At 43.0% G+C, this 22,257-nt stretch overlaps 1 protein-coding gene across 5 annotated transcripts in view; it reads left to right on the top strand.

The window, feature by feature from the left end:
- Positions 1-22,256, top strand: part of gpm6bb (glycoprotein M6Bb) — a 51,634-nt gene extending 29,378 nt beyond the window's left edge. For 2 of the 5 annotated variants that reach the window (XM_029633450.2, XM_029633401.2), the window contains exons 2-7: positions 12,738-12,924; positions 15,461-15,617; positions 16,129-16,297; positions 16,813-16,886; positions 17,301-17,366; positions 19,612-22,256. In XM_029633450.2, coding sequence (XP_029489310.1) covers positions 12,738-12,924; positions 15,461-15,617; positions 16,129-16,297; positions 16,813-16,886; positions 17,301-17,366; positions 19,612-19,761 — 803 coding nt within the window. In that variant the 3' untranslated portion in view covers positions 19,762-22,256. Of the gene's footprint in view, positions 1-12,737; positions 12,925-15,460; positions 15,618-16,128; positions 16,298-16,812; positions 16,887-17,300; positions 17,367-18,005; positions 19,203-19,611 lie in introns of those variants that run through there. The other 3 variants (XM_029633566.2, XM_029633506.2, XM_029633649.2) reach the window with 2 other exon arrangements.
- Position 22,257: the final 1 nt, after the last annotated feature.

Here is a 22,257-nt window from a genome sequence, read left to right as displayed (position 1 = left end):
CCAGCAGCAAGAGCGACCTCATTGATGTATACAGAGAAGAGAGTCGGTCCAAGAATTGAACCCTGTGGCACCCCCATAGAGACTGCCAGAGGTCCGGACAGCAGACCCTCCGATTTGACACACTGAACTCTATCAGAGAAGTAATTATGAATTACAGTCAACAGCAGTCTGATTAGGCAACCCCAGTCATGGGCGAGTGTTAGCCAGCATAACATTTCTTTGCTCTGCGACACAAGTAAACAATACGATCCTTTGATGCGTGAGCGAGGTTAGACCTCTTCATCCCCAGAGAATGATCCCTGTTGTCTTTCTAACTGCTGATCTACCTCGTGTCTAGGAAAATCCTTATGTCGCATAAATGGTGTTTTGTCCGCGCCTCAGTGAGTGGAACAACAAGCAACGACACTTAGTCCTAGCAGCAACCAGGGCACATCTGTTAATAATGAAGAGAGATGGCAGATTAGGCCTGAGAGTTGATATTAGCTTCTCAGTGCTGCTCCGTGCTGCCACGCTGACTGGGTTTAGTAACAAAGGTGAGGAGGAGGCTCCATGGACGAATCACACCGGAGCTTTGTGTCCCCTCTACGTGTTTAGCTAGAGGGCTGTGGTGTGTGCGCTCATATAGAACACAAGTTCATTTAAGAGGAGAGAAATGGGAGGACGTCCAACATGCTGTGTTTCTGTTTTTATTTTGTCCTTTGTTTTCTCGGTTGGCAGCTTCTACCTTGATACTGTAGTAGGAAAAACCACTCAACACATGTCAAATGGCATAACTGTCTGGACTGTAAAATCACATCTCTATAATATTAATAGGGAGTCAGGAAGCTACAAAGCATTTCATATATACTGAACAAAAATATAAATGCAACATGCAACAATTTCAAATATTTTACTGAGTTACAGTTCATATAAGGAAATCAGGCAATTTAAATAAATTAATCGGGCCCTAATCTATGGATTTCACATGACTGGGAATACAGATATGCATCTGTTGGTCACAGATACCTTTATTAAAAAAAGGTAGGTGTGTGGATCAGAAACCAGTCAGTATCTGGCGTGACCACGATTTGCCTCATGCAGCACGACACCGTCTCATTTAGAGTTGATCAGCCTGTTGATTACGGGCTGTGGTATGTTGTCCAACTCCTCTTCAATGGCTGTGCAAAGTTGCTGGATATTAGTGGGAACTGGAACACTCTGTCGTACATGTCGATCAAGAGGATCCCAAACATGCTCAATTGGGGACATGTCTGGGGGGTATGCGGGGCCTTGGAATAACTGGGACATTTTCAGCTTCCGGGAATTGTTTACAGATCCTTGCGACATAGGGCCATGCATTGGTGAAACATGAGGTGAGGCACGACAACGGGCCTGAGGATCTCGTCACGGTATCTTTTTGCATTCAAATTGCCATTGATAAAATGCAATTGTGTTTGTTGTCCATAGCTTATGCCTGCCCATAGCATAACCCCACCACCACCATGGGGCACTTTGTTCATAACGTTGACATCAGCAAACCACTCGCCCACACAACACCATACACATGGTCTGCGGTTGTGAGGCCTTTTATTGTCCCTATCACAAGGTGCACCTGTGTAATGATCATGCTGTTTAATCAGCTTCTTGATATGCCACATCTGTCAGGTGGATGGATTATCTTGGGAAAGCACAAATTTGTTCACAACATTTCAGAGAAATAAGCTTTTTGTGCTTGTAGAACATTTCTGGGATCTTTTATTTAAGCTCATAAAACATGGAACCAACACTTTACATGTTGCATTCATATTTTTGTTCAGTGTACAATGGAAGTGTTTTTTCTCATGCAATAGCTACTGTACCTGTCTGCAGTTATAGCATCCCCATACAAGAATGAGAACAGCTGTTATGATCTGCATTGCTCAGCCTAAAGATTAGAGATTTTTCTGATGGGCTTTATTCGGACAGCCTCGGTTCCACGGTTCCCACAGAGGGTCCCAGGCAGCTGTTGGGGATTGAGAGGGTCTGAGTGGGGGCTGTGTGGTGGTGTTGACAGGCTGTGGTGGGTCACGTGACAGCTGGTGTCGATGGATGGACGGGCATGAGGAAGCAGCCCCAGCTGTGGATGTGGAAGGGAGTGGAGTCCATGGAGGGGTCTGGAGCTAGAAACATGGGGATGAGCTACAGCAGCAGGTTTGGAGGTCAACCCCCTCCCCCACCCCCACCTTCCATATCACTTTCTCTCTCTTTCGCTCTCTCTTTTACACACAAACGCACATAATGTCTCTCTCCTTCTATTTCTCTCTCTATCTCTAATCCTAGTTTCTTTTTCTATTTTTCTCATCTTCTCTCTCTCTCTCTCTCTCTCTCTCTCTCTCTCTCTCGCTCTCTCGCTCTCTCTCTGGACAGTCTGCTCACTCCATGTCTCTCCTAATGAGCCATCTGACACAGGGGATGATTCCTGTTTGTCTTGTCAGATGCCCAGATCAACAGGATGCTTCTGGAGTGTGAAGTGGGCTGCCACCCATCTCCTCCACCACGCTTTGTGGCCGGCGCAGTGCATGCTGGGCGGACAGGATGGAGCTCTGTGGTTGGCCTGCCTTGTGCTCCAGTCCAAACTAAGTGGCTGGAAGAGCAGGGCCCTGGACCAGAGCTGCTCTGAATGAGCCTTCTCCATTGAGACTGCAGCTTGACGAATAGTCTGGGGCTACACACACTGGCTCTTTGTGTCAGGGCTCTTTTGACTGCCGTCCATACGGCAGTCTCTCTTTCTGTCTCTCTGGCTCAATCTCTCTTTGTGTTCCTGACTCAGTCTCTATAGCATGACCAGAGTAATGAGAGACTCAACAGTTTGGCATGGTGTGTGTGACTGCAGATGGTCACAGTTGTTCTGTTCTCACTTTTCACGTCCCTCCTGGTCTCTCTATTTGTCTGTCTCTCAGAATACTTCTCTCCGTCTCTGTCTCTCGCTCTCTCGCCGACATAACCTCAGCCTCTGTCCCTCTTTCTGCCTCCCTCTCTCTCCCTTGCCCGTTCTGTCTTTCTCTCTCTCCCTTCGCTCTCTCTCTCTCTCTGTTTCTGCCTCGTTCTCACTCTCTTTCTCAGTCTCTCTCACTCTTGCTTAGTCTTTCTGTCTCTGTCGCTCCCTCCCTCACCCCTCTGTGTCTTTTCAATCAGAGAGGGAGGGGATGAGTCGAGGGAGAGTTTACGGGAGTGGTTTAACCGGGATATCAATCAGGCTTTATGAGCATGTGAAAGTCATCAAAGAGAAGAGGGCCAATTAGATTTTCCTTTGGAACAGTTTTCTATTCGGAATATGCCAGGGGGCTCCATCTTGTGTGTGATTACGTGTGTGTGTTCACCCAGAGAGAGAGAGAGAGAGAGTCAACAAATCCCCTTCTCTCTCCCTGAGGAAGACTTTACAACAGAAATGAAGGCCTGTAATATCCTGTCATATTTGGTGTACCATAAAGGCCTGGATTTATAGAGAAGAGGTTTTTAGAGAAGAGGTTTTTAGAGAAGAGGTTTATAGAGAAGAGGTTTATAGAGAAGAGATTTAGAGAGAAGAGGTTTAGAGAGAAGAGGTTTATAGAGAAGAGGTTTATAGAGGAGAGGTTTATAGAGAAGAGGTTTATAGAGAAGAGGTTTATAGAGAAGAGGTTCATAGAGGAGAGGTTTAGAGAGAAGAGGTTTAGAGAGTAGAGGTTTATAGAGAAGAGGTTTAGAGAGAAGAGGTTTATAGAGAAGAGGTTTAGAGAGAAGAGGTTTATAGAGAAGAGGTTTATAGAGAAGAGATTTAGAGAGAAGAGGTTTAGAGAGAAGAGGTTTATAGAGAAGAGGTTTAGAGAGAAGAGGTTTATAGAGAAGAGGTTTATAGAGAAGAGGTTTATAGAGAAGAGGTTTAGAGAGAAGAGGTTTATAGAGAAGAGGTTTACAGAGAAGAGGTTTAGAGAGAATAGGTTTATAGAGAATCCTCTGATCTGACTTGTGTCTCAGGTCTAAACGCTGCCAATGTCAGCTCAATAGGAGCCCTATACATTTTACCGCGCTTTCTGTAACGCTCCAGTAATACAGATTGAATAGAGCCCAGATTGAATAGAACCCAGATTGAATAGAGCCCTAGACTGCGATGGCAAAAACAGGGACTGAATATTGTCTAATTGCCCTGGAGACTTCAGTTATTGTTCTGACGCTACAGTGTTTCTCACAGTCGGATATTTGGACAAGAATAGCTACAGGGCTAACACTGCTCTCGTCCTATAGTGTACTATCTACACTGACACGGAAAGACTACCACACTATGTATGTGTGTGAGAGAGACTGTGCTTTACTGCCCATCACGGTGCTAAACGACTTACCCATAGGGGACCTCCTATCTCACATCCATAATCAGTGCCGGATATTATTACTCCTCTGCACTGAATGAGTCTCTGCAGAGACGAGAAGAGATAAGAAGAGATTAATACCAAATAATGCAAACATGATGCATGATGGTCAATCCAGACAGCCCTCTCTATGGTCCTTTGTGAAGGACCCATTGAGGATCTGCGTAGGCGATAGATTATGTTTTTTCAATTTCCTCCGACTCATGCACCAAAGAATAAGTCCTTTATAGTGGTTCTATGTAAATAGAGTGGTATTATTGTGGTGGTTAAACGCTAAACCATGTCAGTGGGCCTGTCTTGGTGCCAGTGTTGTTTCAGGGTTAGGGTTAGACGTAACACACAATCCAGCCAACAGCATGGCGAATGTTACTCCAGCTGAGAAAACACCACCTCCGATTTATAGAGTAATTAAACACAACACCTTAGGAGAGAGGCACAAAGCTTCTCCATGGAGAGAAAAGGAGTGTTGTGTGTGCGAGGAGTGGTGTTTAACAGCACTCCAAGGTGTAATAGCATCACAGTCAGTGTTGAGGGGACAGAGAGGTCAGATGACAGCATACTAGAGTACGGTAGAGTACAGTACAATACCTTCCCAGTTTAACTATTGTGTTCTGGGAATTGAAAGCAGGCCAGGTCAGGCCATTGTTGTTAAAGGACCTCTTATCAAATGGATGGTAAATTGATTGGATTTGTGGCCTTTAATCACCGATGCCTCCCCCGCCCGCCCACCCGCCCGCCCCTCTTTCTCTCTCTTTGTCTCGCTCTCTCAATTAAATTCAATTTCAATTCAAGGGGCTTTATTGGCAAGGGAAACATATGTTTAAATTTTTCCTATTTTGTTTCCATACAACCTGGAACTAAAATTGATTTTTTGGGGGGTTTGTATCATTTGATTTACACAACATGCCTACCACTTTGAAGATGCAAAATATGTTTGATTGTGAAATTAAACAAGAAATAAGACGAAAAAAAATCAAACTTGAGCATGCATAACTATTCACCCCCCAAAGTCAATACTTTGTCAAGCCACCTTTTGCAGTAATTACAGCTGCAAGTCTCTTGGGGTAAGTCTCTATAAGCTTGGCACATCTAGCTACTGGGATTTTTGCCCATTCTTCAAGGCAAAACTGCTCCAGTTCCTTCAGGCTGGATGGGTTCCGCTGGTGTACAGTAATATTTAAGTCATACCACAGATTCTCAATTGGATTGAGGTCTGGGCTTTGACTAGGCCATTCCAAGACATTTAAATGTTTCCCCTTAAACCACTCAAGTGTTGCTTTAGCAGTATGCTTAGGGTCATTATGCTGCTGGAAGGTGAATCCCCCTCCTCAGTCTCAAATCTCTGGAAGACAAACAGGTTTCCCTCAAGAATTTCCCTGTGTTTAGCGCAATCCATCATTCCTTCAATTCTGACCAGTTTCTCAGCCCCTGCTGATGAAAAACATCCCCACAGCATGATGCTGGATGGTGTTCTCGTGGTGATGAGAGGTGTTGGGTTTGCGCCAGACATAGCATTTTCCTTGAAGGCCAAAAAGCTAAATTTTTGTCTCATCTGACCAGAGTACCTTCTTCCCTATGTTTGGGGAGTCTCCCACATGCCTTTTGGTGAACACCAAACGTGTTTGCTTATTTTTATCTTTCAGCAATGGCTTTTTTTCTGGCCACTCTTCCGTAAAGCCCAGCTCTGTGGAGTGTACGGCTTAAAGTGGTCCTATGGACAGATACTCCAATTTCTGGTGTAGAGCTTTGCAGGGTTATCTTTGGTCTCCTTGTTGCCTCTCTGATTAATGCCCTCCTTGCCTGGTCCATGAGTACAAAAGGGAAAATAAATAAACAAATATAGGTTGTATTTACAATTGTTATTTCTTCACTAGTTGCCCTTTTCTTGTGGCAACAGGTCTCAAATCGTGCTGCTCTCTCTCTCTCTCTCTCTCTCTCTCTCTCTCTCTCTCTCTCTCTCTCTCTCTCTCTCTCTCTCTCTCTCTCTCTCTCTCTCTCTCTATGGACCTAGTTAGATGTTGATATTGCAGCTTGACCTTCTCTCTCACAGTACAGGACAGGCAACAGGGGATGTAGGCCACTGGGGCAGAGCTGATAGACAGAGTGCCTGACTGCTACTTGGCAGCTTAGGGGCAAAGGTGAATGGATGCTATAGGTTTCCCTTGGTTCAGTCATGTGTTGAAAATTGTGATGGACTGGTGACAAATGTTTCCCTTCATGGTTTGATCCAATAATATCAGGGCATGATATGTACAGTATATGTAAAGTGGAATATGATATCATGAGTGAGTAGGAGCATGTGGCAAATACAATTTGATTTGATTTGATGTGCTCTCTGGTGTTAGCCATTCTGGTGTTAGCCTAATGAGTGATATGATATGAACAGAGGCTCGTCTTTACAGCAAACAGACACTTATTAAAGCCATCATGTCCGCATTTCAACCAAGATGTGCCACTATTGATTGAGCTCCAGATGATTTCACAATGGGTTAGTTGGAACGTTGCTATTGCTTCTGTCACTCAACTGTCTATTTGACACAATAATGATTTTGTTATGCAGCTCAGTCTTTGTCACGCTCCCCATCAGCAGTGATATTTGTCACTTTATGAGCGGGATTGGATTCACTGGTTGATTGTGTTAATTGATTGGTTGGTTGGTTTTCATGACACATGACCTCCATGACTTGGAGTGAAAGCCAAATTATTTCCCCCAAGATCAGACATAGGCCTACCTGACAGCAATGGATGATAGATGACCAACACTGTGGCTGAGCTCTATATCCTGCTGGTCCTGCCTGCCATGTGTGTCTATGTGGGAAATGTGCTCCGCCTCGCCTCGAGCACGCTCACTGGGTTGTGGTTAATGCACTGCCATGGCAACTGTTATTCACCAACCCCTGGGACAAAAATGGTTTTATCCCTCTGTGTGACACAAAAGGCTACGGGATGAACTTTCTGTTAACACACAACTATTGAGTGGCTCTGTTCTGGCTTTAATATATCTGTCTCATTTCCTTTGTCGCCAGAGAAAGAGGACAAACACAAACACACTTTCAGGATTCCCACCTCATGGAAGAGGTTTGGATTTCGATCGGCATATTCTGCCTCGTCTCTCGTATCTCAGACTTCTGCATTGGAGTCGTATCTAGAACATGCAACAATGGGCTTTTTATGTTCTGCTGAAACATGGCTGGGCATTTATTGAATGCCATGTCCACTGACAGTAAGTCAGCCTCCGTTCAGGCCATATCCAATGGAGGAAACAGTTGTCTGTAACACAATTTTCCACACTTGAACAAATCAATGTGAATATATGAATCAAATCTATGAATCTATATACAGTTTTATGGAACACACATTAGTAAGGCCTTCACATATGCAGCTCACTCTCCAACCAGGACCAGGCCGTGCTATAAATCTACAGCCTGCTGTTTGAAATACAACATCCTTCGAGACAAACATGTGGATTTTATTGGCAACACATTGTGGTCTGTTTACATACTGTCTGGCTAAGAGGCACTGCGTCTGTACCAAATAGGCTACAGTGCCTGCGGAAAGTATCTTTCCACATCTTGTTTTGTTACAGCCTTATTCCAAAATGGAGATATAAAAAATGAAAACTCAGCAATTTACACACAATACCCCATAATGGCAAAGTGCAAACAGGTTTTTAGACTTACTGGCTTCCAGTTGAAGCTCGCATCCGCTACAAGACCATGGTGCTTGCCTACGGAGCTGTGAGGGGAACGGCACCTCAGTACCTCCAGGCTCTGATCAGGCCCTACACCCAAACAAGGGCACTGCGTTCATCCACCTCTGGCCTGCTCACCTCCCTACCACTGAGGAAGTACAGTTCCCGCGCAGCCCAGTCAAAACTGTTCGCTGCTCTGGCCCCCCAATGGTGGAACAAACTCCCTCACGATGCCAGGACAGCGGAGTCAATCACCACCTTCCGGAGACACCTGAAACCCCACCTCTTTCAGGAATACCTAGGATAGGATAAAGTAATCCTTCTCACCCCCCCCCCCTTAAAAGATTTAGATGCACTATTGTAAAGTGGCTGTTCCACTGGATGTCTTAAGGTGAACGCACCAATTTGTAAGTCGCTCTGGATAAGAGCGTCTGCTAAATGACTTAAATGTAATGTAAATGTAGACATTTTAGCAAATGTATTAACAATAAAAACATAAATACCTTATTTATATAAGTATTCAGACCCTTTGCTATGAGACTCGAAATTGAGCTCAGGTGCATCCTGTTTCCATTGATTACCCTTGAGGTCAAGTCAAGTGATTGGGCATGATTTGGAAAGGCACACAGCTGTCTATATAAGGTCCCACAGTTGACAGTGCATGTCAGAGCAAGAATCAAGCCATGAGGTCAAAGGAATTGTCCGTAGAGCTCCGAGACAAGATTGTGTCGAGGCACAAATCTGGGGAAGGGTACCAAAAAATGTCTGCAGCATTGAAGGTCCCCAAGAACACAGTGGCCTCCATCATTCTTAAATTGAAAAAGTTTGGAACCACCAAGACTCTTCCTAGAGCTGTCCGCCCGGCCAAACTGAGCAATTGGGGGAGAAGGGTCTTGGTCAGGGAGGTGACCAAGAACCCGATGGTCACTCTGACAGAGCTCTAGAGTTTCTCTATTGAGGAACTCTAGAGTCTTCAATGCTGCTGCAGACATTTTTTGGTACCCTTCCCCAGATTTGTGCTTTGACACAATCCTGTCTCAGAGCTCTACGGACAATTCCTTTGACCTCATGGTTTGGTTTTAACTCTGACATGCACTGTCAAATATCTCTGCAACACTCCACCAATCAGGCCTTTATGGTAGTGGCCAGACGGAAGCCAATCCTCAGTTAAAGGCACATGACAGTCCGCTTGGAGTTTGCCAAAAGGCAGCTAAAGACTCTCAGACCATGAGAAATAAGATTCTCTGTTCTGATGAAACCAAGATTGAACTCTTTGTCAGGAATGCTAAGCGTCACGTCTGGAGGAAACTTGGCAGGGCTGGTAAAACCCAGGGCTGGTAAAACCCTGGATCATTGTTATTCTAACTTCCGCGACGCATATAAGGCCCACCCCCGCCCTCCTTTCGGAAAAACTGACCACGACTCCATTTTGTTGCTTCCAGCCTATAGACAGAAACTAAAACAGGAAGCTCCTGCTCTCAGGTCTGTTCAACGCTGGTCCGACCAATCTGATTCCACGCTTCAAGATTGCTTCGATCACGTGGATTGGGATATGTTCCGCATTGCGTCAAACAACAACATTGACGAATACGCTGATTCGGTGAGCGAGTTCATTAGCATGAGCATTGGCGATGTCATACCCACAGCAACTATTAAAACATTCCCCAACCAGAAACCGTGGATTGATGACAGCATTCTCGTGAAACTGAAAGCGCGAAACACTGCCCAGACGGCATCCCCAGCTGCGTCCTCAGAGCATGCGCAGACTAGCTGGCTGGTGTGTTTACGGACATATTCAATCAATCCTTATCCCAGTCTGCTGTTCCCATATGCTTCAAGAGGGCCACCATTGTTCCTGTTCCCAAGAAAGCTAAGGTAACTGAGCTAAATGACTACCGCCCCGTAGCACTCACTTCCGTCATCATGAAGTGCTTTAAGAGACTAGTCAAGGACCGTATCACCTCCACCCTACCTGACACCCTAGACCCACTCCAATTTGCTTACCGCCCCAATAGGTCCACAGACGACGCAATCACAACCCCACTGCACACTGCCCTAACCTATCTGGACAAGAGGAATACCTGTGAGAATGTGAGAATGCTGTTCATCGACTACAGCTCAGCGTTTAACAACATAGTACCCTCCAAACTCGTCATCATGCTCGAGACCCTGGGCCTCGACCTCGCCCTGTGCAACTGGGTACTGGACTTCCTGACGGGCCGCCCCCCAGGTGGTGAGGGTAGGTAACAACATCTCCACCCCGCTGATCCTCAACACTGGGACCCCACAAGGGTGCGTTCTGAGCCCTCTCCTGTACTCCCTGTTCACCCACGACTGCGTGGCCATGCACGCCTCCAACTCCATCATCAGACGACACTCCGGTGGTAGGCTTGATTACCAACAACGACGAGACAGCCTACAGGGAAGAAGTGAGGGCCCTCGGAGTGTGGTGTCAGGAAAATAACCTCACACTCAACGTCAACAAAACAAAGGAGATGATCGTGGACTTCAGGAAACAGCAGAGGGAGCACCCCCTATCAACATCGACGGGACAGTAGTGGAGAGGGTAGAAAGTTTTAAGTTCCTCTGCGTACACATCACGCACACAACTGAATTGGTGCAGGGTGATGCGGTCTGCCCCATAACCGGGGGCAAACTACCTGCCCTCCAGGCCACCTTCACCACCCGATGTCACAGGAAGGCCATAAAGATCATCAAGGACAACAACCACCCGAGCTATTGCCTGTTCACCCCGCTATCATCCAGAAGGCGAGGTCAGTACAGGTGCATCAAAGCAGGGACCGAGAGACTGAAAAACAGCTTCTATCTCAAGGCCATCAGACTGTTAAACAGCCGCCACTAACATTGAGTGGCTGCTGCCACACATGTAAAAAATGTATCACTAGCCACTTTAAACAATGCCACTTAATATAATGTTTACATACCCTACATTACTCATCTCATATGTATATACTGTACTCAATACCATCTACTGCATCTTGCCTATGCCGTTCTGTACCATCACTCATTCATATATCCTTATGTATATATTCTTCATCCCTTTATACTTGTGTGTATAAGGTAACTGTTGTCAAATTGTTAGGTTAGATTACTCGTTGGTTATTACTGCATTGTCGGAACTAGAAGCACAAGCATTTCGCTACACTCGCATTAACATCTGCTAACCATGTGTATGTGACAAATACAATTTTATTTGATTTTATTTGGTACCATCCCTATGGTGAAGCATGGTGGTGGCAGTATCATGCTGTGGGGATGTTTTTCAGCGGCAGGACCTGGGAGACTAGTCAGGATCGAGGGGGGAAATGAACAGAGCAAAGTACAGAGAAATCATTGATGAAAACCTGCTCCAGAGCACTCAGGACTTCAGACTGGGACAAAGGTTCACCTTCCAACAGGACAACGACCCTAAGCACACAGCCAAGACAACGCAGGAGTGGCTTTGGGGATAAGTCTCTGAATGTTCTTGAGTGGCCCAGCGAGATCCCGGACTTGAACCTGGTCGAACATCTCTGGAGAGACCTGAAAATAGCTGTGCTGCAATCCTCCCCATCCAACCTGACAAAGCTTGAGAGGATCTGCAGAGAAGAATAGGAGAAACTGGCCAAATGTAGGTTTGCCAAGCTTGTAGCATCATACCCAAGAAGACTTGATCCTGTAATCGCTGCCAAAGGTGCTTCAGCAAAGTACTGAGCAAATGTGCTCCGTTTTTTATTTGTGATAAATACGCAAAAAATTCTAAAAACGTGTTTTTGCTTTTTCATTATGGGGTAGATTGATGAGGGGAAAAAATGAGTTATTGCATTTTATAATAAGGCTGTAACGTAACAAAATGTGGAAAAAGTCATGGTGTTTGAATACTTTCCAAAGGCACTGTGTACCATAATGTAGTAGAGGAGATGGATTCTACTGTACAACTCATCCGGTCACTTAATTCTGCCATTATGAATTGCCATTGATTTCCATTAGGGTTTGGCTGGCTTCCACAGCCCAGTAGTGACCTGTCTGCCTCCCATTAGTGCACTTTAATTCTAGCGATGAATAGTCAGGACAGGCTGCTCTCGCTGGCTGCACAGGCAGACACAGCTAGATGACCCTACTAAGTGGCAACGATTAACGTCCAGTCTCATTCTAGCATGATAATCAATGTATGATCAACCGTCACTCATCATAAATCGTCATCAAAATTCCACTCCATTCTCCACTCTATGTCTGATGAGGAGTGTGTTTTGGCAGTGTGTGTTCATTGTTTTGTAGTGTATTGGTAGATGAGGATTCCGTGGTGATGAGTCCTTTGGAGGAGGTTGAGAAAGTCAGTACATGTTCTTATTGAGTTCCGATGAATAATGAATAATTAAATGACCTCTACTGTGCTGTCGTTGGTTATGCAACGGCTCATTTGAATGTTTCAGTGAGTTGAACTTGAAACGTCTCCCTAAACTCATTACTGCAAAGATGGCTATGTATATGATTTAAATGCGTTGTGCACCAATACTTCAGCTCTTCTGTGTATTATAGAGTGAAACACAACCTCCTTATATGGACGTGTCACTGTTACACTGCAGCGTACAGCAAAAAGTTCACCAACTAGTCTGTGATGAATGATGATTTCAATAAATGACTGATCTCACACTCTGTTTCTCTCAATCTATGTCTCCATGTAGGTTGCTTTGAGTGCTGCATCAAGTGTTTAGGTGGGGTGCCGTATGCGTCACTGGTGGCTACGATCCTGTGTTTCTCTGGCGTGGCCCTGTTCTGTGGCTGTGGCCATGTGGCCCTCACCGGCACCATCAGCATCCTGGAGAACCACTTCTCCAAGATCACCTCTGACCACGCCATGCTGACCGACGTGTGAGTAACCGCACCTCTTTATACTGACCCCATGAGTATGGTTAGGATTTGTCGACCATAACCTGACCATGAAACACAATCTAGAAGTAGGGTCTGGCTAACCATAAGTATCCTACTGTATGGTCAGAGTAGAGCAGCAATTAGATACTATTGGATCCCACCTCATCCCGAAACCTATACATCCTGATGCTATCTGCAATAGCACAGTGACTATATGTCTACAGCGATATCTTGAAACACTTTTTTTCCCACTTACACTACCAGTCAAAAGTTTTGACACACCTATTCATTCAAGGGTTTTTCTTTATTTTTACTATTTTCTACATTGTAGAGTAATAGTGAAGACATCAAAACTATGAAACAACACATATGGAATCATGTAGTAACCCAAAAAAAGTGTTATATTTGAGATTCTTCAAAGTAGCCATCCTCTGCCTTTTTTTATTTGATTAGGCAAGTCAGTTAAGAACAAATGCTTAATTTTGATGACAGCCTAGGAACAGTGAGTTAACTGCCTTGTTCAGGGGCAGAACAACAGTTTTTTTTTACATTGTCAGCTCAGGGATTTGATCTTGCCACCTTTTATTTACTAGTCCAACACTCTAACAACTAGGCTACACTGCTGCCTTGATGACAGCTTTGCAAACTCTTGGCATTCTCTCAACCAGCTTCATGAGGTAGTCACCTGAAACACTTTTCAATTAACAGGTGTGCCTGTTAAAAGTTAATGGAATTTATTTCCTTCTTAATGCATTTGAGTCAATCAGTTGTGTTGTGACAAGGTAGGGGTGGTATACAGAGATGGCCCTATTTGGTAAAAGACCAAGTCCTTATTATGGCAAGGACAGCTCAAATAAGCAAAGCGAAATGACAGTCCATCATTACTTTAAGACATGAAGGTCAGTCAATCCAGAAAATTTAGAGAACTTTGAAAGTTTCTTTAAGTGCAGTTGCGAAAACCATCAAGCTCTATGATGAAACTGGCTCTCATGAGAACCGGCACAGGAAAGGAAGACTAAGAGTTACCTCTGCTGCAGAGGATAAGTTAAATTTTTCACAGAGTTCAAGTAAACAGGCACATCTCAACATCAGCTGTTCAGAGGAGACTGCGTGAATCAGGCCTTCATGGTCAAATTGCTGCAAAGAAACCACTACTAAAGGACACCAATAATAAGAAGAAGAAGAGCCAAGAAACACGAGCAATGGATATTAGACAGGCGGAAATTTGTCCTTTGGTCTGATGAGTCCAGATTTGAGATTTTTGTTTCCAACAGCCATGTCTTTGTGAGACACAGAGTAGGTGAATGGATGATCTCCGCATGTGTGGTTCCCACTATGAATTATGGAGGAGAATGTGTGATGGTGTGGGGGTGCTTTGCTGCTGACACTGTCAGTGATTTATTTATAATTCAAGGCACACTTAACCAGCATGGCTACCACAGCATTCTGCAGTGATACTCCATCCCATCTGGTGTGCGCTTAGTGGGACTATCATTTGTTTTTCAACAGAACAATGACCCAAAACACACCTCCAGGCTGTGTAAGGGCTACTTTACCAAGAAGGAGAGCGATGGAGTGCTGCATCAGATGACCTGGCCTCCACAATCACCCGACCTAAACCCAATTGAGATGGTTTGGGATGACTTGGACCGCAGAGTGAAGGAAAAGCAGCCAACAAGTGCTCAGCATATGTGGGAACTCCTTCAAGACTGTTCACACTCCAGGTGAAGCTGGTTGAGAGAATGCCAAGAGTGTGTAAAGCTGTCATCAAGGCAAAGGCTGGCTACTTTGAAGAATCTAAAATCTAAAATATATTTGGATTTGTTTGATGTCTTCACTATTATTCTATAATGTAGAAAATATTAAAAATAAAAACAAACTCTTGAATGAGTAGGTGTGTCCAAACTTTTGACTTGTACATCAACCCCTTTTATCTAAATAAGCTGAGCCTCCTAGTGTAAGCATAGATAAGCCCAATCCATAAATTACAAGTACTCTTATATAGATATGTTCTTTCTTCAATGAGCTCATCACAACGACTATTTTTAGCTGATTATATCCCCTGTCTGAACCTCATCCTGGAGACAAAGCCTAATATGGAGCTCTTCTTATCTGGATCCATTAGTCTAAGGAGAAAAACAGAGGAGCGAGAGGACAGGACAGAGCATGTGTTTTGTGTTGAGGTTGAAAGGGGAGTCTCTGAGTGCACTGTTTCATTGAAGATGTCTAGCAGGCCGATCGGTCTTTTAGCAGATTATTTCTCCAGGCATGTATCACCTGTCATCTGTCCAGGCTGTGTTAAGGGTTTGGGACTGCTTCTCCTTTTTTGGGGGGGAAACTGAGTCAGTCATCCTCACTCGAAGACATCGGTTTACAGTTCATCAGCCAAAGTTGTTAATGATTTCAAGATTTTCACAGAATGAATGGTATAGGTTGCAGTTTTCCAACCCAAGACTAATGTAAACTAATTCAGCTCTGTGTCTTTGATCACACACGGGACACTGAGGTGGTTTATGTGTGATTTGATCCCATACAGAATACAGCTGATGCAGTATGTCATCTATGGCATCGCCTCCTTCTTCTTCCTCTATGGGATCATCCTGCTGGCCGAGGGCTTCTACACCACCAGCGCTGTCAAGGAGCTGCACAGCGAGTTCAAGACCACCATTTGCGGGCGCTGTATTAGTGGGATGGTACGTCACTATCAACACCACTGGACTGTGGTTTCCATGCGCTGAACTTGCACAAAACACAAATAACCAACTCACTGCAGTCTTAACTGGCTATCAAACCCTTTTGTCAACAAGATTGAAAAAGTATTTCCACCAAACCACATGATGTTTTAATCCTGGGTAGATGCGATCAATCAAGCAAGTTGATGAAAACCATAATGAGAAAATATTGTTGCAATTGGACACATAAACAGTCCCTCCCTTAAAGACCTACTTGTCAAATAGGCTGCGAAAATGTTTATGTTTATGTTCTGCCTAATGCTAATAGGATGCTGTGCGTGTGTGTGTGTGTGTGTGTGTGTGTGTGTGTGTGTGTGTGTGTGTGTGTGTGTGTGTGTGTGTGTGTGTGTGTGTGTGTGTGTGTGTGTGTGTGTGTGTGTGTGTGTGTGTGTGTGTGTGTGTGTGTGTGTGTGTGTGTGTGTGTGTGTGTGTCTGTCTGTCTGTCTGTCTGTCTGTCTGTGTGTTCTCTCAGTTTGTGTTCCTGACCTACATCCTGGGTATTGCCTGGCTGGGAGTGTTTGGTTTCTCCGCCGTGCCCGTCTTCCTCTTCTACAACATGTGGTCCACCTGTGCCGCCATGAGGTCACCAGTCTCCAACTTCACCAACGTGGACTCTATATGCGTGGACGTCCGTCAGTACGGTAAGAGAATGCCTCAGTCACAGTCAGGGTCATCTTCATTAGGCACCATGTGAAAGAAAACAGACTGAAATTACTACCTAAACTTGTCCAATAAGAAACGTGTATTTTTTTCTTTTAAATGTTTTGTCACGGTGTGCTTTACTGAATATGACCCTTATTTCACCATAGTGGCTGAGAGCCAAGATGGTAGTGGGATAAATAACTAATAGGATAACAAAGCACGTGTGGCATCTTTTCTACAGCTCGATTGCCTCCCTGTCTCCTCTCAGGCAGAGTTTTATGGCAGCGATAAGACATCATACTGTTCAGTGTGTCGCGTTTTGCAGCTTTAATACACTCAACTCTCCAATTATGACATTTTAATGGTGATTTGAAGTTGCAACCATTCTGTAAATTGTAATGTGATATGTGACTGTGGGCCATTAACGATTGAACTCTGATTCATTTACTGCATGACTATCTGAATTATAGGAATTTGCTCAGTGTAAATATGAACCTTTAACGACCGTCTGCAGGTATCATCCCATGGAACGCTACACCAGGCAAGGCTTGTGGGTCCACACTAGGAGACATCTGTAATACTAGTGAGGTAAGGCTTCTTCTCCTCTAATTCGGAGTCATTCATTCACAGGTGACATACTGTCCATTATTTGGTGTCATTACTTTGAGATGCATGCGCTCACAACTATATTAAGTGTTTGGGGGCCACAGAGGCGCCACAAATTGTATTCACAATGAGAAAAACGAAACAAAAAAACACCCCTTCCTTTCTTGAACACACTCGCACTTGTCTTTTTTTAACTTGCTGACGGGTACTTTATTGAGGACAAATGTACTTACTATGACTGTGATATGGGGTTGTCTCACCTAGCTATTTTACGATAAATGCACCAACTGTAAATCGTTCTGGATAAGAGCTTCTGCTAAATTACTCAAATGTAAATGTAAGTTACCGTACTGTGTTCATTCACATAAATCATTGTTTTTTTCTTGTCTTTTTCAGTTCTACCTGTCCTACCACCTGTACATTGTAGCATGCGCTGGAGCCGGGGCCACCGTCATTGCTCTGGTAAGCTCACCTCTCTCTCTCTCTCGCTCTCTCTCTCTCATCCTCCCACTCAGTCTATCCTTGCACGGTTTGTATCTGACTGTAGATCATGAATCCAGTGCTCCTCTCCTCATTTCCCATATGGTTTATGTAACCTCTGTAAAGCAGATTACACATAGGCTTTCCCACATCTCCAATCCCATTCGCTGTAAACCATCTCCGTAGACGCCCCTGGCCCGGTTTTATTATAGGTAAAAGGACACAGGGTGGAGACTTACCGTGGCAATGTTTATACAGTATCAAGGAGAATCTCTGTAAGGATATAAACATTTGTAGACGAAATCAGAGTGCTTTGAACTAAGGGCACCCCATTTCCAAAGAGTCCCATCTTGGGTGTTTTGAAAACAATGAGTATGACAGTAGAGGAAAATTCTCTGTCTAGGCCATGGAGACCATTTTGTTCTCTGATTGCTTCCAAAGACAGTTTCATACGTTTCTACTTAACTCACATCTGAAAGTGATAAACAATCATATTTTACTAATACTTATTTTTTACACGTAAAAAATGTGAACGTAGAAAGATCAGTTGTTGCCAATATGGCAGCCATGCACGTTCCTGGAGTGTTCTCTTACCGCCTGTATTCTGTTCTCTTCCACCAGCTGATCTACATGATGGCTACCACTTATAACTTTGCCGTTTTGAAGTTTAAGAGTCGAGAAGACTGCTGCACTAAGTTTTAACTGGTGTTCAGAGACACAGCACAGCACAGTCTATGACACTACCCTGAGTAGAGACAGCAGCCACTTACTACATGAACTAAAAACCAACAGAACATAGACAAAAACATCTTCCCCATTAGTATTCACCTAAAGCGTAAATAGCTGAGTGTATGCGTCCTTTAGCATTTGATATCCAGGCTTGTCGGAAGGTTCAACGGTACCTGAGGAGAGTTGTCTTCAGAATGGGGTGGTGTATAGTTAGCAGGGTTATGCTTTTCTCCAGGTCATGTTAAGATATTATTAGGACATTAAATCAGTAATAACTCCTTTAATTGAATAGCACTCAGGCTTTTTGTAGAGTAGGCTTGGAGGAGGAAGACAAAACACAATTAATCTGAGGACAATACAGTATTTTGAATGAGTTCTCAGGCTTCAGTCAGTGCTATGACTATCGCTCTAACGGTCAATTTGTCCGAGGACCACCCAGCCTTGGCATAGTGCCCTTTCCCCATTCATGTTTTCGGTTTGATCATGTGTACTTTTGTATTTTCTTGGTGCAAGCCACAAAGTGTTACACAGAGAATTGTCAGTGTTACAAGCTTCTGTCACAAACTAGCTCCTAAATCGTATCACGATATAGACACTCTTCATCTGTAAGATGACATAGACAAGATGAACAGTGTTGTACAGTAGTACTTCAAAAATAACTGCGCATATAACTAGTATTTTGAAGAGTAAGGGCAGTACCAGGGGTATATTTTTTGCTCAAGGTATATAGCCTCAGTTTATGGCTTCATACATTTTATAAAGGAGGTTTTCCTATTTTAGAGGAGTAATGTGATTTTTTTAATGCAATCTGATGCCTTCCTAGCTTCAGCTGATAGTTTCATGTTTTGTTTAATTATTTTTTCTTTGACTCATCCAGAAACGGCCAATCAGTTGTTTAAAGAGCCGCTGTTGTTTTTTTTAACACTGAGCCTGCATGCTTACTTGTAGTTTTTTTTTATTACTTAATCTGTTTATGATTACTTATATTCCATATTTCATAAATATTTAATTATTTCCTAAGATTTTTGAAGACTGTAGTTATTATTTTTCTCTTTCTATACAAAATAAACAATCTTTGTGTACAAAATATACCTATTGGTCTATATTATTGTCAAATGAAAGACAGACACTAACTAAGAACAGTACCAGTGACAGAACACAGGTTGATAAGGTTGACTCCATCTCACGTCTCAATCTAATTTCCCACTAACCTCTGACCTTCACTAACCACCATCCTCATCAAGCTTGCACGCAAAACCTCAAAACCCCCACTCCCCTTCCTCTCCCCTTTAAAATGTCTCTTCTGTAGTATGGTTTGTTCATAGTGTAATAGTAATGTTAGTTGTGTTGATAATAATGATATAACATTACTGTGCAGGTTTGTCTGTTGTCTGCTTAACGTTGTGTTATATGTGTGTGTGACGTAGCTCTGACTCCTGTAGCCTGCTTTGCATCTTGACATGCTCACCGGCCATCCACCCTCACCCTTCTCTTCCAGATCCACTTCCTCATGATTCTCTCAGCAAACTGGGCCTACCTAAAGGACGCCAGTCACATGCATGCCTACCAAGACATCAAAATGAAGGAAGAGCAGGAGCTGCACGACATCACGTCTCGCTCAAAGGAATGTCTTAATTCCTACACATAAGGATTACGCCCTCGTCCACCTCTATGAACACACACACACACACACACACACACACACACACACAGAGCTCCTGTAACCTGCCAGCTGCCCTCACGCAGTGCAGTAATACAGCTCCTAACAAACTAAAGCATCAATGTCGCTTTCTGCAACTAACCAAGACGTGTCGGAACCTCTGTTTTGTGTTTTGTATGTGAATATATTTTTGTTTTTATTTTTCTAAATTGTCGAATAAGAAAAATATGCAGTTTTGAACAATTCTTTTGATCTGTTCTTTTTTTGCTTTCTTCCTAATCAGTCTTCGCTGGTGAAGCTTGAAACATTGCACTATTCTAACACAAGAACGTAAAGAAATAGTGAAACTTGTTTTAGAGTGTTCTGTTATGATTCTGGCCTGACTGTTGGCCATTTATGAATAAGGGAGAGCAGGAAGTTCGTGTCAGCGAGAAGAGAATCCATTTTTTATTTTTTTTAATCAAAGATGCAGTTTTGATAACACTTCATAGCACAACATGAAACGCCTTACAACATCAGTTCTATTAAAGTAGTGCAACGTGTTGTTTTTAATTGCACACACGTTTGGTCCTCCTGGCTTTGAATAGAGAGAATATAAGGAAGAGAAATATGAAGGCACAACAACATTCCATTGTAGAACAGAACATGCATTGGTTGGCTTCATTGACAATTTATGTTTACCCCTTTGCCCATTAAAACTATGTTAGGTTTAGATTAATTTTCTCTTGATAGTAGTTTTCCTATTTTAGGGCTGACATTTTGTTTAATGCTAATTCTAGTTACATTCGTCACATACATAAATAATGATGCAAAATACTAATTCCCTCAGGTGTACAATAGTGGGCCTACGTAGTTACTTTAGCTACATACACATGTATTTTACTTAACCACGTGCCCATGTGACTGTAAGCGAAACCGTAGTGGTTTCAGATTTGAGTTTTAGTCCTTTTTGAAGGGTGGAATCCCTTACACTAAAATACATGCAAAGGTTGTTTTTTCTCTTAGACTTAAATTTTTATTTTTAAACTCTGGCAAGTGAATGGTGCCAATAACAATTCTACTGTTAGACTGACCAAAATATATCATCTTAATACATCACCAAAGTGTGATACCATGGGCAATAATTAGTATCATTTGTTTTATTTTTTAAATGCAGCAATTTAAAATGTCATGGTTAATGTCTTTGTGAGATGAAAAATAAATGTCAAATTTGACAATAGAGCACGAGGATGGTATACTACCCTGTTGGACAGAGGGGCTTGTATATTCAAAGTATTGTTGGGATGAATAAATGCTTCCTATTGTATAGTGTATGATCTCCCACAGTTCATTCCAAATTCCCAGGTGACTTGAAATTCCCATTTGCGATTGTTAAATGTTCATCCCTATAACTACAAGATACAGGATGCTTCCATTATACTTGGTTGAGAAAAAAAACTGTCTCTAACGAAACATTTGATATAATGTGATGTGCTTTGTTACCATGGCAAACCTTACAACTTAGACAGTACAAGTGAAATGTGTGAATGTTATCCCTTCTACATCCAGGCTAACTCAGTCTTAGGATGTGGATCTACAAACAAAATCTGTGCTTGTATGTGTACAATGTAAAGATGTTACAAGTCAGGAATCTTTTGGTGATGTTTCAATCTTTTATTTTATTTTATTGAATATATAACCACTTAAAAAAGCAAGAAAAAAAGTTTCAAAACCTCTTGAATTGCATTTCAGCATTGTTTTTGACATGCAATTGTGAAAATACTGACAATTACTGATGTAATCTTTTTCTTTTAGGTAGAGAAGACACAGGGATATTGATGTTAATTCATTATTGCATGAAGGAGAAAACTGTTTCTGCAGTGATACAGGTGATGTGTAGTCATATGTACTGACAACTATCGTAGGCAGTGTTTGCCTGTTTCCTTTTATTTTTTCTAACAGAGAAACAATTAATCCATTGTATGTCCATTGTATGTCATCGTAGTCCTAGGTGTTTCCAAGTATGCGAATCCTCTATAGTATTTTGTAACCTAATAGTGTACCCCATTTTTTTTTCTATGAGTGTCAAGGGCCTCCTTGTGAATACTTAATGAATCACAGTATTATGAATATTAATCATCACCATATAATTGAAAATGGCAATCTGACCATGAATACGGTTCAGCCAAAGTTTAAGCCACTGTATGTTTTGATTGACAACGTCTTGTTTTGTGAACAAAGTGGTCTCAGAAATATTGTAGAACAGACGCTAAAGCGGCCTGCAGGAAGATGACTGATGTGAAGTGGATGACTTTGATCATGCAGTCTCATTATACAGCGTTTCCTGTGTATAAAGTACCAACAAATGATAGAAATGGCTACTGATCAATCACCAGGAGGACACCAATCCAACATCCTGTCTGACTGGGATCCCCTCTGACATCTCTCTCAACAAGCCTGTTAACTGTTTTTATGAAAATAAAGAAATACAAAAATGAACTCCAC

The sequence above is a fragment of the Oncorhynchus nerka genome, linkage group LG1 (genome assembly GCF_034236695.1).
Source record: "Oncorhynchus nerka isolate Pitt River linkage group LG1, Oner_Uvic_2.0, whole genome shotgun sequence".
NCBI lineage: Eukaryota > Metazoa > Chordata > Actinopteri > Salmoniformes > Salmonidae > Oncorhynchus > Oncorhynchus nerka.
The sequence above is the reverse complement of the archived record's forward strand: the minus strand, read 5'-3'. Positions and strand labels throughout refer to the sequence as shown.